Source organism: Columba livia, chromosome 19 (genome assembly GCF_036013475.1).
Source record: "Columba livia isolate bColLiv1 breed racing homer chromosome 19, bColLiv1.pat.W.v2, whole genome shotgun sequence".
NCBI classification, from domain to species: domain Eukaryota; kingdom Metazoa; phylum Chordata; class Aves; order Columbiformes; family Columbidae; genus Columba; species Columba livia.
Window position 1 is genome coordinate 11,720,083 of NC_088620.1, and position 15,751 is coordinate 11,735,833.

Here is a 15,751-nt window from a genome sequence, read left to right on the forward strand (position 1 = left end):
GGTTTGACAAATGGTGGGTAGTGGTTTAATCTTATTATGTAAGGCTTAGCTACATTATATGTAACATTGTTAATCATATGTCATATGTTGCAGTGTATTTCAAAGATGATTGTTCAAAAACAAAAAGGGGGAATTGTGGGAGATTTGAGGGATTTTCTTGAGGTTGTTGTGTGGATGAGTTTCCATTAGATAGAGATTTATTTCTAAACTAGCCCAAGGAATCTCAAGGCCAGCTCAAAGGCTGAAAAACAACACCCACTGTGGGAGTGAGGCCTCAGGGCCTCAACAAGGTGTATATATAAGGAGGCTTTTTTCTGTAATATATGGCTTCACTTGAATTCATATTGGATTGTGTGGAGTCCATGATTTTTCGCCCTCGCACCTGGCTAAGGCTGGGCAAAATCTTCTGAGGATTTCTTGCAAGTGCCTTAATATTTCATAGATCAACCACTGCAGAATCTTTTAAACCAATTCACGTGATTGCCCTTAAATAATTCTCTGTAATCTCTACTCATAAATGAGCATAGAAGCAAAATGTGGGCAGATTAATTGCCCCCTGCGCCCTCAGTTTGTGCCAATATTTTTATAAAATAAAATAAACTTTGACTTAGGGAAATCACGTATTTTGTGTTCATCTCTTCGTTTTGAAAGACCAGGTTTGTCAAATTCATTTAAAAGTTCCACATTATGAGGCCAACACGAAACCATGACTCCGTTCTGCACAGAACAACTTAAACCCCCTGTACACGTTTATACCACAAAATATTTGAAGAATTCAAAACCGATTTGCAAACACGAGGAAGTGCTGTGGGATTTGCAGGTATTTTAGCTCTACTGCAACTTGTAGCTTTGGCCTAATTGAAGTTCCAGGCTGGTGATTTCCAGGACCTTGGAAAAACAAATTAAAAATAAGACGTATGATAAAAAATTGACCGTTCTTATTTTGGATTGCTGTTCGTTACCTTCTTAATTCATCTTTTTTTATATTATATTATATTATATATTTTTATGTTATCTTATATCCTATTATATTCTATTCTATTATACTATATTATATGAATTATATGAATATTATACTATATTATATTATACTAATGTTATGTTATGTTATGTTATGTTATGTTATGTTATGTTATGTTATGTTACTGTTGATTTTACATATTATATTTCTATTATAAATATTACTTTCCTATAATAATTCTAAATTTTACTATATTAACACATTGTCTTTTGGCTGAAAGGCAGAAGGAAACATGACTCAACAGAACACTGACTTATAAATTCATGACTAAATATTAATCAATTAAATTAAACATCAATGGATTTTAGCTCAGGGGGTCTCACCGAACAGCACGCCCATGATTTGTGACCAGAATCATTAATTCTGGAGGAAAACTAAATGGATTTACCTGTTTTTTGCTGCTGTTGGACATGATGTGAGGAGATGGAATTTCTTGCCCATCCTGCGACACCATCACCTCTGGACAGTTGAGCTCAGCCCCAAAATTTTAATTTGGGTGAACTTCAGATTATTTGGATCAGTGTAACCTCGGTGCAAAACCTTTATCTCTAAAACATCCTGAAGTAAAAGAAGTTATTTGTCAGAAAACGCTTTTTCACTTGAGGCTCACAATTTTTTTCTTCTTCAATTAAAGAAGTGCTGTTATTTATTTGCCAAACGTTGGCAGTTCTGATTTTCCCCATTGCTTCGCCTCCCCTGCTGCTGAATATTAAACAGATTTGTCCTGATGTGAATTTTGCAGCATAGAAAAGGATTAAAACAATTCGTTTTCATAATTCAAACTTTTTTTTCCCCCTGATTTTCCAGTATTTCTCTGGAGTTTCCCAAACTACTGAATTCAGTGGAATGATTTGTGTGCAACCAGCGGTTATTGCTGAAGTCCTACGGGCATTTTGCTGATTTATTTTTAATTTGCCTTTTACAAATGCAAAAAAAAAAAAAAAAATAAAGCTTAAAATGTGTGAAGCTTTTCATTCCTGAACTTAATTAATAATAATACAGTTATTTTACTGCATTTTTCATTACTGGTTGATTTACAACTGTTTTAATTAAGCTTTTCCTTACAAGCTTTCTGTAAAAGCACTTATTATGTAATTTTACAACTGAAAATAGAAAAAAAAAAACCCTTTTCTCCCTTAGAAGTTAATGTCCAATCACTTGGCAAAGTCAAAATGAATGAGATATATGAGTGTGATGGATAAAATATTAAAATTAAAATGCAAATTAAAATTAAAATTACTATTAAGAACAATACATTTTGACCACCTGGAAAATGAAACAACATATTTTTTTCTTACAATATACAAACCATTTATTTTAAATATATAGTCTGTATAATTCCCATCTAATTTAATTATACCTATTGAACTGCTTAAAACAAAAATTTAAAGCTGATATGAAGAAAATTGCAATAATTGTAATAAGCAGCACCAATCACTGACTTTCTTACACAATATTTGCTCCGTGCTCTATTTTCTGTGCTGAAGAATAACAATAAAAATTAAGAATAGTGATAAAAATGAAGAATAAAAAGTCTCAAATGGAGTCAGTGACCCCACACCAGCCTCTGTTCAAAGGTCCTGCTTGGACCTTTAAACGATTAACAATTGTTAACAAAAATTAAACAAAATTAAACAATTTTTGCCCAACTGGCTCTTTTCCATCAAGACATTGGATGGTGGGAGCAGAAAATCTTGTCCTTTATTGCAGCAGTGCAAAAGTAAAAAGAAAATGCAGGGTGTGGGAAAGAAATATTTATGTACTATTAATAAATAAAATTTAAAAGATTTTGTTAATATTATATATTTTATCTTTATCCTCCTTTTTTAATTTCCATGTTTGTGTATGGTTTTTAATTTACATAATAGTACAATATCCAGAATTTATAAATAAATATGTGTTTGTTGAGGGAGGTTCTAGTCTGTCCAAGTGAATTTGTGTCTACGTAGATTTATGCTAAATGGAGGCTATGAAATATGCACAAGTTGATTGGCTAAAATGTCTTAATTTACATAAATGGTTGAAAACTGATGTGCAGGTGGTGCAGCTGAAACACTCTCTGGCTTGGAGGTCTCAGGCTGGGCCAGCTAATTTATAAATAAATATAAATACAAATATGTGGAATAGCCTCACTGAAAGAAATTAAGTTTCCCCAAGTTTTTGCAAAATTAGTTTATCCGTGTAGGATACGCTATTGCATATATTGTCTCTTTGAAAAAATAAATAAAATATAAAATAAAAAGGAAATTAAAAAAGATTAAAAAAAAATAAAAGCCAGAATAAAATAAAAGTTAAACCAAATGGAAGTAAAGTAAAACAAAAAATAAAGCTAAATAAAATAAATTAAAAAAGAAAACAAACTCAAACCAAACAAAAGAAAATTTTTCAAAAAGAAAATGAGATAAATAAAATAAAATAAAGCAAAATAAAATAATAAAACCAAAATACCTGCAACAGTTTCCAGGACACTTGTCCATCACACAGGATCAGCAGCACATCAGGATATTGACACATTTTTAAAATGCCAAATTAAAATACCTTAATTAAACACACCAGGGTAATCAGCCTGGGTATTCCAAAGCTGTTCATTACCATGATGTACCTGATGAGCAGTAAATGATGTCAGCAGGTACCGCCAGCCTTCATACACCTCTGGTAAAAACACACAGTAAGGCAAAATGGATTTGCTGGTCACCCTTGTCTTTTAAATTAAATAGAATTTTTTATTAAATAGAAGAATATATATATGCATATATATGTGTTGTGCAGAGCCTGCAACATTTTGTATGTTAAAATGACAATTCTGTGTATTACTTGTGATAATCTCAGGGAATAATTTGTAGTTATTACAAGACTTCTAGACAGGTGTTATTATATCATATTATATTCTTATTATAGACATTCTTGTCCAGGGCACAATTTAATTTATGCAAAATATATGTTCTATAAATAACATTGCCATTATTTTACCATCATTCATTTTACATTGTATTTTTTATTTTATTTTACATTTTACTCTAAATTTAGAATAATTACAATTATTACGACTAAATTAATTATTTTTTAGTTTCATTAGCTAAGTTAAATCATTGTATTGTAATATTTTTTTCTGATTTGTGCTCATGCTTCCTACGCTGTGTTGTACAATTACACAATAATCCCCAAACAACAGTTAACTGCTTGTGTTGGTAAAAAGAAAGGGAAAATTTATATACAATTGATACTGAATTAGTTTATTTATTTTGTGCAAACTAAATATACTTACCGATGCTCACCCCATCATTCCAGTAAAGCTGCTCTTCTGTAACTGAACTGTCATTCAATGCAACAGTAAGTGCCAATGGGTTTTTTTGGCTAGGAAATAATAATATTTTTCTTGGGAAATCACATTTTATATTTTTCAGGTGTTATAATTTATATTCTAGACATTTTACACAATTTATCTCTGGTACCAGGGTTCCCCAAGGAGGAAACACAAAAGAGACAAAAAAAATCCCCAAACACTATCATATAATTAATAGTGATTTTCTCAGGACTGCAAATGTTCACACAAAATAAGAGATACTAAAGCAGAAAATTTCATTTTTCCCAGGTTGAAATTAAGGAGTGCAAAAAAATACTCTTGCTATGTAATTAAGACACAATTTATTTGCCAGGCCACTAATTAAATATCTCCTTTTAAAAAGGAATAATAATAATAATAATAATAATAATAATAATAATAATAATAATAATAATAATAATAATAATAATAATAACAATAATAATAACAACAATAATAATAACAACAATAATAATAACAACAATAATAATAAATATTAATACCTGTAAAATGTGGTATTAAAATGCTCAGTGTCAGCATTTCCCCAAATATTTCCCCCTTGAAGCCTTTTTTCTCAAAAAACCTACAATTTCCTCAACTGTAACCATGCTCCCAGTAATACTACTTAATGTTTCTTTATAATTATATATAATTATTTATAAATACTAAATATAAAATAATATATTAATATATAGTTATTACTGTTATTGCTTATATAATTTTATTATACAATAATTATATGTACAATATATAATAGATAATATGCCATATAATGTATTTTCTATAATAAGATAATGATGTAATAAATAGAATAGGTGATAATTCTAAATAAATATTACATGTTAGAATACATAATATTATATACATATAAATAATACAAAATATAGCAAACAATAAGTAGTAAATATGTAATAAATATTATATATTACAAATATGTATTATATGCTTGTATATTCTCTCTAGATTATATATTCTTCAATAGTATACATTTTATATAGTATAAAATTTTATTATACAGATTATTTCACAAAGATGGACCCAATATGAAATCGCACAGCTTTAAAATTGGGTTCATCTCTTTTGAAACACCCTGTGTTATTATGTTATTTTATAATTTTATTATGTTATTTTATAATTATCTATTTATTAATAATACATATTTATGAAAAGTAAACCCCATTCTATTTACAAATAAATCAGTTAATGCTTGTCAAGATCCTAATGTGAAAATGTGTATTAAGATCCTAATGTGAAAATCATTGGGGAAATACCTCTTATTAATTTTCATTTCTACTATTCCTTTAGACTTGCTGACCAATATCTACATATCTTTTAATTTTTTTACTTTGGATATATAGAGCTTGACCACCTCAAAAACACTCACTTCAGTTGCCACTTTTTAGCTGCCTTTAGTTACCTGGGGGTTTTTTGACTTATAAACGAAAGCAGAGAGGAGCTAAGTGCACAAATTACTGTACAAGCCAATGAAAGAGGTAAGAATTAAACCAGAGAGTCCAGATCTCCCAAGTCCTAGTGTTGGATTTCAGTGCGGCCACTCTGGGGAGAGGAAGATGAAAGGAAATCTGAGCTGAAATTATTTGGAGTTCAAATATGGCGAAAGTTGGCAGGCAAAAAATATACAGAAATATTGTTTTATATTTAATATAACATATTAAATAAGAAATAATTTTAAATATTATTAATGTAGTTAAAAGACACCTGGTTACACTTAAGGGAATTTATGTCCTTAGATTATTTAACAATGTAAATGAAGCAACAAAAATAAATAGATAATTGCCTCATATAAATCTACTGATCTCCACAACAATTTTTTATTTTTATTTTGGGAGGGCGTTAATTTTTTTATTGCTTGTTTTTGTGCTTGTTTTTGTATTTCATTTCATTTTCATTTTTATGTCATTTTCACATTTTAATTTTTACACTTCATTTTTACTTTTTTAATTTGTGGTCTTGTATTTGGGTTTATCTTTATCCTTATTGTCATATTAATTTTTATTTTAAATTCAACTTATGACATTCGTTTTAATTTTTATATTTTTGTGGACGTTTGCTGGCCACTGACTGGGGACAATGCCGTGCTGCAGTTTGGCCTCTTTGGCGTCCCCTATATTCAGGAACCGCAAATATAAAATTCTGTGAAATACATTTAAAAAAAATTAAATTAAAAATCTCTAAAGAATTCAAAAATTTTAAGGAGGAAAGAAATAATCATATGAATAAATTATGAATTAATATAACTTAAAATAGAATATAAAAATATGAAGGAAAATGTATAGATCAAAATTACACCTAAAAATTAAAAGTATCAATAAATGTATTAATAAATTATATGAATTAATATAAATTAAAATAGGATTTAAAATACAAAGAAAAATTTATAGATAATTATATATTAAAAATGTAAATAATCTTATGAATAAACTATAAAAGTTAATATACATAAAATAATTTCAGATCTTGGAGGTGGAAAAAAATACAGAAAAATCTTACACAGAAATTTTTGTTTTGAAAAGCAAAATGTGTTGAAAAGCAAAATCTGAAAAGAGCCAATGTGGAATAAGGAAAACTAAGTTTTGACGATGTTTGTGAATAGTAATAATAAAATCAACAATAATATAAATAGTAATATGAATAGCTACAGTAACAACATGAATAAGGAATATGATTAATGTATTAATATATCATAATATAGTTAATAATATTATATATCATAATATAGTTAATAATATTAGCAATATGAATAACATTATCAACAACAACAATAATAATAATAGGGGGTTCAAAGAGTGAGTTTGCTGAAATTAAGACTTGAAATTGAAATAAATGTCTATTTTGCGCTGGCAGGGGGTGCAGGTGATCCAGGCGTCCGTCCCTGATGCAGTTTGGTACCATTACCATTCAGTGAGTATCTGGGATTAATTAGGGGGTAACGAGGGTGATGGAGCTGGGAATTGAGTTGGGGATTGAGGAGCAACAGGTTGAATGAAACATTAAAATTATTAATATACCAATGTAGCAATTACTATATTAAAATATATTAAACTATATTCATTATGAAAATAGCATTAAATATATTAAATATTTCAAGATATTAAATATTTCAAAATAGAGAAAAATAAAATATATTAATATATTAAAATATTATATTTTATAGTAGATAATTTATATTTATTATTATATATCATATAATATAGAATACTATATAATTATATATTGTTATAACGATATATTGATATATTATATAACCTATTATATTATATTATATTATATTATATTATATTATATTATATTATATTATATTATATTATATTATATTATATTATATTATATTATATTATATTATATTTATTATATACACAAAGTAGTAAATATGTAATAAATATTATAAAAAAACTTGCAAAGACAAAGGTGACTGCTGAGAGACAATACCTCCCTCTGTTTGAAGAGATGGAAACCTGTGGCGCTTCCAGAAATTGTCCTACAGCTTGTTTCTTTTAGATAATAATGTGATAATTAGATAATAATGGGATCATAAGATAACTTGATAGCAGTTGGACTATATAATATTTTGTGGAGCATGTCAGAGAAATTTCTTGAAGATAAGCTTATAAAAATCCTGCAGTATTTGATACAGCATTTGGTATTTGGAGAGCCAAAACTGACAAAATTGTTTAGTAACTAGAGATGGACTATTCCTGTGAAAAGATGGAATTTAATCTGTGTTTCCTTGTGCAAGCTGTGTCAGGGATCCGGCTTCTGCCTGAGTTTTGTGCTTTGTTTCCACTTTGTAGGCTGAAGGGGACCAGTTACCTGCAGCGCACACTGTCAGCCAGGATGAGACGTGCAACAGCAGGACCTTAAAAGCTGGAACTTTGGAAAAGCTTGTGGAGAACCTTCTGATGGCTTTTGGGGATAATGATTTTAAGTACATCAGCGTCTTCCTCTCCACATACAGGGCTTTTGCTTCCACCAGCACAGTACTGGAATTGCTCCTGGACAGGTAAGAGCCCAGACAGAATGGAAACTGAACCATCATTTATTAAACACGACAGGGGGATGTTGACAGGAATTTCTTCTACTACTTTTAGTGGACATGGACTTAATAAGCCAATGGACAGAGGTCAAGAATCCTGCAAAATTCAGGATTTCAGCATAAACATACAATGTGTAAATGCACGCTGCCCACATCCCAAATCTCATTAAAGCTTAGGCGCCAGGTGGGGAACGTGTGTGGGGTCTGACTGCTAAGGAACCAAACTGGGACCGACACAAGAAAATCAATACCGCTTTTTCCTTAGAAAGAAAAACAGGGTATGTGGGGGCGGTAAAGTCATACCTAGAATAGATTGCTACTTCTTCCATCTTGCAGTCACTTCTAAGTTTGATTGGTTTGTGGTGCTTTATGACCAGCCACTAAAATGTTCACACTCAGATGTATCATTAACTCCCCCTAAGCCGTATTCAACGAGGTTGCAAGGTGTGGTTTGAAAGGAGCTGTTCCAGCTGGTGCAAGGGCTCTCCCTGCAGGTCTCTCAAGGCTCAGTGTCCACAGCTGAGCTCCCTATGGCTGTGTCTGCACCCCTCCTGTCAGAGGGATGACTGGTTTGCCTGATTTAGTCTGGGTTTGCTTTGCAGTGCATGGGGATATGTACAAATCCTTGATCTCTGCCTCAGCTTCCTCAGCCACAGTGGAATTGTCCAACATGACATAAGACTGTTGAAACCTGAGTTCTTATTTTAAAGCCTTGGGCGGTGCTGAGGCTTGTGAGCTGTGGCAGGGCAGAATAATGCTGCCTGCGAGGCACAGGCCTTGCCTGGGTAGGTAAGAGATTCAACTTTGATGTTGGAGTTGTGCCCCTGGTTTCCTCTTCACAGTATCACAGTATCACAGCCCCACGGCCATACCCACTCGTGACAGCTGTGCCAGTAATTTTGGCAAAAGTGGACACTTGCCACCTAGAAAACTTGATGTGGAATCACCCTTGGAGTGGGAAGGAATGGCAAATACTGCAGAAACAGAAGCTGTGTTGGAGAAAGTGGTTGTGTTCCAGCCTCCTTACGTGCTGGAGTGTTGCTCTGGGAAAGGCTGAGTGAAAAAGGGCAGAAAGGGTCTTGGAGCTGTGAGCAGAGCAAGCGTTTTGGTTGATTCCTCCTCTGCGCAGGCTGCTTCCTATGAATTAACAAGCTAGTTTGGAAGATGCTGGCTGTTTCTTTAGGATTTTTTTCCTCTTCAAGCTCCTTAATTTTGCCCAATTCTTAGGTTCCACATCTGCAATTTGAGCTAGAAACACTCTTTAGTTGTTTATGCTGATTGTATATGAATTACGCGATTTGGGATTTTGCTTTTACTCAGTAGGGGTTCCTCTAAACAGCCATCTCATTTTTCAGATATGGAAACCTGGAGATTTCAGGCTCCAAAGAAGTTGGAAACCAGAATTCCCCTGAATCCACCACAGTGCTCAGTATGTAAGCTTGGTTTTGCACCGCCCAGCGAGCCCCAGTCAGGGTTCAGTGTTGGAGGAGGACGTGGGCAGCAGAGCTGTTGTTTCCTTTGACAATTCACAGCTTCAAGGAGTTTGTGTAAAGGCTGAGTATCAACTGTCTCATAACACATCCAATAATGCAACCCAGAGAAAATCTTTAGCTTTTTTTTTAACGACTGTGCTGGTTTCTCAAGGTGTAATTGAAGAAGCAGCCTTTAGTTTCCTATGAAGTAATATCTTAATAATATTTCTTGCATAAAAAGAACAAATTAAATTCTATGCTCAGAGAAGTGTCCATACTGCCTTCACATGGGGGATGAATGTCTCAGTGTTTCTGTTGTTATATTAGGTCCAGATCCATAGGATTGCATCAATACCTGCTGTATACAACCCATGTGTTCTCTCTGAATTTGCTCACAGTGTGATCGCATCGATTTTACAAGCCTGGCTCGATCAATGCTCCGAGGATTTCCAAGAGCCGCCGAACTACATCTGTCTGATGAAGGTGCTGAATTATATGAAGAGGAACATACCTGGCTCTGATCTGGAGAAGAGGGCGCAGAACCTCTTGGAGCAGTTCCAGAAAGAAGAACTGGAAAATGATGGTGAAGTACCTTTCTCTGTGTGTTGTCCCAGCGTCAAGCCTGGCACATCCCCTTGTCCTGGTCAGAAAGCTTCCTGTGCCGTGAGCTGAAAAGTCATAGGACCTCACGTAGTGTGTGAATGAGAACTAGAATCAACTTCCAGCTTTAGCAGAGGGGCGAGAAGGCATAAGTTGTGTAATAAGGAATAAAGGAAATGACAAAGAAAACCCATTTCATCCCATGAAAATCCTATCTGCCAGATGTTCCAGAAATACCATGTGAATGCACAGTACTGTGAAATATCCATCCGTGCCTGGTGCTGTCCTTTCCTGGGTTTGGTTCCCACGGACCACACCAGACGAGCTCAAAAGAGCTCTGTTTAGATGCCTCTGGTGTTCCGAGTGTCCTGGTTTTGGTTAAGCAAGAGCAAATGTCTTTGAGTGAATTTTCCTTTCTGCTAAGTTCTTCTACATGCATTTTTCGCAAGTTGGCTGTGTGTTTTTCAGACCCCGTTGGCTCTGGAGCGGATAACGGTAGGACTGGTGTGCAGAAAAGGCCCAGGTGTAGACTTAGTGCTGTGACAGCCAAGGCTGCTGATAAATTTTGTACATCCCGTGAGAGGGGTGGACTTGCAGGGAGGGGTGGCCAGAACAGGTGACCCAAAGTGACCAGCTAAGTAGGTATTCCATGCCATCCACGTTGTACAGCATCTAGAACTGGGAGATCACCAGGGTCTCGCTCTCTTCATCCACGGCCAGCATCTGAAGAGGACCCTGCCTGCGATCCTAGGCCTGGTTCCAGGCCTTGCAGCCTTGAATCCAGCTCTGGTTTACTGCTGAGTCCAACCAAGGGCATCGCGGTGCCTGTCCTGCAGCTGCTGGAGCCATGACTGGTTTCGTATCATTTGCATTACTTCCTCTCCTCATTAGTATTACTAGCAAAGCATGTTTTAACTTTCCAACTAGTCTCTCTCCCTTCTCCTTCTCTCCCCTTGAAATCTGGATATAAGAGTGTTCTCAACGCAATATTTTGGTAGTATAATTGCAGTCTTGTCTCTTTGCAGTTCAGCTTTTTTTCAGACTATAGAATGGATAAATACTGACAAGTAGATTATAAAAAATCTGCAGTGTTAATAAGGAATTGTGGTTGGTGGGGTGGTGGTTTTTTTTCCTTCCAAAGAATGGTGAGCAAATGGGTTAAGGCACTTCTCAGCTAAGAGACTGTGAACGGCTCAGTTCTCTCTGTTTCTCTTTCTTCCACTTCCTCTTTGCTAATTTAATATTCTGATCCTTATCTTTCTCACTAAAACATGCAGCACACTGAGGCCGTTACACCAGGCAGGACCCTTTGCATGTTCTGCTATTAGATGTAGTGATTTTGGAAATATCTGCTTTGACAAATTGTTTGTTGTGTAAATTTACTAACTCATGTTTTCCACGCTGGACAGACGGGTATCACAGCCTTTCTCCCTGTAACCCGGATGATGACGAGGAGCTGGAGATCAGCAGTCCAGAAGAATTCTCATTTTTCCAAGAAGAAATTGTGGCAGAACAGCTGACATACATGGACATGGTATGTAGATCTCATACGTATCACTTGAAATGCTCAGGGAAATAGTTCTGGGCTTCTAATTTATTTTTTCTAAGAACAGCTCTGTTTCTAGGACACAGAGCTCAACTCTGCTTGTTTATCCAAATTTGCTGCATTGATTGGACTTTTCCTTCAGTTATTCTGAAGGTATTGTTTGTCTTTTGAAAGTGTGAATGTAGATTGTGTAGCCTTTTTTGCAAAGTTTAATATTTCACCCCTCAGAAATAGCATATTTTGGCTATATTTAAGGCTACCTTACCTAAAGATGTATAAGTACTTTTAACTGTAGTGCTCCAAATTGGTTTGCTTGTATCAATCTTTTTCAAAAATATCATTATATAGAAATTTTTCCCCTTGGTTATGCAAGTGATACAAAGGTGTCTCTTATTTTACCAGGACTGTTTAGCTGACAGTTCTTTTAGGGCATCAAGCCTAAAGGGTTGTGGCAAAGTGTATATTTTAAACTAAGAGAAAACAAATATTTGCCTTCTAATACCATATTAGATTTAGATCCAAGTTGTACTGTAAACATGCATTTATTCCTGTGGGCAACAGAGATCCAGGCTGACTTGGACACCTGTTTCCCTCTAGACGCTCTTCAGGGAAGTTGTGCCCCACCACTGTCTGGGCTGCGTCTGGTCCCGAAGGGACAGGCAGGAGAACAAGCACCTGGCAGGGAGCATCAGAGCCACCATCTTGCAGTTCAACGCCGTCACCAACCGTGTGGTCAGCACCATCCTGGAGAGCAAAGAGCTCAAAACACAGAAAAGAGCCAAGATCTTGGAGAATTGGATTCGTATTGCACGTGTAAAGCATTTATTGGCGACTGTTTGATGTTCCTTGTGCAGGTGCTGTGGAGCTGGGAGGGCAAAGGGGCGTTGTACACGTTGGGCCCAGGCCAGCGAGCAGCTGAGCTGTTGTTCTTTTTGGTTTTGACTGACTGTCCCTGTCACAACACATGCAGTGTTGCTCTTCCTCTCCTCACAGCTGTAGTTTGGGCAGCATCACCACAAGTAGATGAAAGTGAGGAAGACAAGGTGTAAATGCCAAAGCTCATCAAGTGTTTGGTGGCTGGAGGGGGGAGTGATATTTTTGATGCTTGATATCTGTAGAGCTGCCTGCTTAGCAGGGAGAATGTGCAGCAAGCAGGACACGGATCAGACAGAAGAGCACTGACCTATTGGTGATGCTGACACTTAATGCTCCTGTGTTTCTAACTGCTCCTTTCACAGGAATGCAGGATCCTGAACAACTTTTCTTCCTTGAAGGCCGTCATTTCCGCACTGCAGTCCACCTCCATCTATCACCTGAAGAAGACCTGGGCCTGTGTTCCAGAGTAAGGCTGCCCTAGACAAAGGCAAAAAACTCTGTGCTCTTTCTTTGTACCCATTTATCCACCTTCTTACAATAATCTCATACCTGTGGTGTGATTGAGAACCCTTAGCAGGGTCAGCGTCCCTGCGGCATTTCTTTGTGTCAAACAGGGCCTGGGAGCACCAGAAGATGCCAGGAAGGTTCCTGGTAGATGTGCAGCATGTCACTGGATGTGTTTTGGTGCTTTTGTCTTTTATGTGCCCAACTGTTAATGATTCATGAGAAAAAATAGTACCCTTCTGCTGCAGTGTGCAGTTCGTGTGGCACCGGGGGTGAACCGACACCCTCAGTTTGGTATCTGGACCCGTGCTGGGCTTGCACATGGACTAAGCCCCAGCTCAGAGCACAAATTGCTGTTCCCAGCCCCGGCTGCCAAGCGCTGGTCCTGCTCTCTCCTCCCTGGTGCGGCCCGAGCGCATGACTGCCCTGCCTGCTCCTGCCCTGGGGCTTGGGGAGCTCGGGTCAAAAGGAAAGACAGACTGGTGTGGGTATGGGATCTCTTAAGTGTCCTGGGATTGCTTTGCTAATCACTCTGTAGCGGTTCCTGGGCTATTCACTAGATTATGTGCCCAGAGAGGCAAATGAAGCATAAAGTGACTTTCCAGTTAAGGGTTTTCACCTTGCAAAAAAACACAGGTGCATTTTCTCATCAGTAACAGACTGAAAGATGGAAGCTGAAGCAGCATGTGCCTCTTGTGAAAACAGGTAACAACAGATGGTTCCATTCAGTTGATCCTTAATTTATTCCTGCACAAGAAAATGGTCCATTAATTTAATCTCTGGTGTCCAGGCAGGGCCTTGCTGATGTTCCTGTGTCGCAGCAAGTGTGTGTGCATGTCAGGCTTTCTGCAGATTTGTGACTGAGTTTTCCATTTTCCCTAGCAAGGACAATCTTGCTGTGTGCTCCTGAAGTCTCCCATAAGCTGGTGGTTGAGAGAAGGATGGGGAGCTCCAGTGAGCTCAGGGAGGACCAGGCAGCATCACAGGCAAAGAAGACAGGAACTCGACTGGGTGAACGTTAATGGAGTTTATTGATAGAAGAAACAGGAACGTCTCCCCCATCTCTGGGCGGATCACCGTGCACCCTGAACCGATACAGGCAGGTGTAGTCCGGGTGGCCCCAGTTGCTCAGCACTTGCACCCTGATCTAATTCACGACTCCAGGGAGCTCGTTCTGCAATGACAAGAAGAAATGAGTCACCTTTTCCTCTCTGGCCCGTGAGCACTGACAGAAGTGCCACAGCGACGGCCTCGATCAGCAGCTTCCTTCCTGCTGCCCCGTGGGGGCTTTTGACCTGTCATGGTGCAGACGTTCTTATCCTGGCCCAGGATGTTGTATCTAGGATGTTGTATTTTGGATGCTATATCTAGGAGGTTGTACCTGGGATGCTGTATCCTGGATGCTGTATCCGGGATGCTGTATCTGGGATGCTGTATCTAGGATTCTGTATCAGGGAACCTGTATCTGGGATGCTGTATCTGGGATGCTGTATCTAGGACGTTGCATCTGTGATGCTGTATCTAGGATGTTGCATTTTGGATGCTATATCTAGAATGTTGTATCTGGGATGCTGTATCTAGGATCCTGTATCTGGGATGCTGTATCTGGGATGCTGTATCTAGGATTCTGTATCAGGGAACCTGTATCTGGGATGCTGTATCTAGGACGTTGCATCTGTGATGCTGTATCTAGGATGTTGCATTTTGGATGCTATATCTAGAATGTTGTATCTGGGATGCTGTATCTAGGATGCTGTGTCTAGGATGCTGCATCTAGGATGCTTTATCAGGGATGCTGTATCTGGGATGCTGTATCCAGGATGCTGTATCGGGGATCCTGTATCTGGGATGCTGTATCTAGGATGTTGTATCTGTGATGCTGTATCTAGGATGCTGTGTCTAGGATGCTGTATCTAGGATGCTGTATCTGGGATGCTGAATCCAGGATGCTGTATCAGGGATCCTGTATCTGGGATGCTGTATCGGGGATCCTGTATCTGGGATGCTGTATCTAGGATGTTGTATCTGTGATGATGTATCTAGGATGCTGTGTCTAGGATGCTGTATCTGGGATGCTGTATCTAGAAGCTGTATATAGAATGCTGTAGCTGGGATGCTGTATCTGGGATGCTGTATCTCATAATCTGTATCTGGGATGCTGTATCTAGTAAGCTGTATACAGGATGCTTTATCTGGGATGCTGTATCTAAGATGCTTTATCTAGGTTATCTGTATAAATATGTGTACCCTGGACCAATAAAGTCAACTATGCTCTGTCACTCACATTGAGTTGTCTCAGCTTTTTCCTCCACGGCTCGCAAGCTTTGGTTTGGAAGACATCAGATTTGGAACGTTA

The 15,751-nt window shown here is 36.9% G+C and overlaps 1 protein-coding gene across 2 annotated transcripts; it reads left to right on the top strand.

Moving 5' to 3' along the window:
* The first annotated feature begins 7,205 nt into the window (after positions 1 to 7,205).
* Positions 7,206 to 15,666, top strand: LOC110365092 (ral guanine nucleotide dissociation stimulator-like 1). Of its 2 annotated transcripts, XM_065036262.1 has the most exons (7): positions 7,206 to 7,265; positions 8,156 to 8,364; positions 10,268 to 11,323; positions 11,879 to 12,003; positions 12,613 to 12,828; positions 13,254 to 13,357; positions 14,278 to 15,666. In XM_065036262.1, the coding sequence occupies exons 3-7, from the start codon at positions 11,317 to 11,319 to the stop codon at positions 14,303 to 14,305; spliced, it is 480 nt and encodes a 159-aa protein (XP_064892334.1). In that variant the 5' UTR covers positions 7,206 to 7,265; positions 8,156 to 8,364; positions 10,268 to 11,316; the 3' UTR covers positions 14,306 to 15,666. The 2 variants fall into 2 exon arrangements, with proteins under 2 accessions (XP_064892334.1, XP_021154753.2); XM_021299078.2 differs by lacking the exons at positions 7,206 to 7,265; positions 8,156 to 8,364 and having other exon boundaries at positions 9,583 to 11,323.
* The last annotated feature ends 85 nt before the right edge of the window (positions 15,667 to 15,751 follow it).

Bases quoted from the DNA above. Each gene is read 5' to 3' on its own strand.
- LOC110365092 (XM_065036262.1), top strand. The intron at 12,004-12,612 runs GTATGTAGATCT...GTTTCCCTCTAG, and splicing joins AGCTGACATACATGGACATG to ACGCTCTTCAGGGAAGTTGT. The intron at 12,829-13,253 runs GTAAAGCATTTA...CTCCTTTCACAG, and splicing joins ATTGGATTCGTATTGCACGT to GAATGCAGGATCCTGAACAA.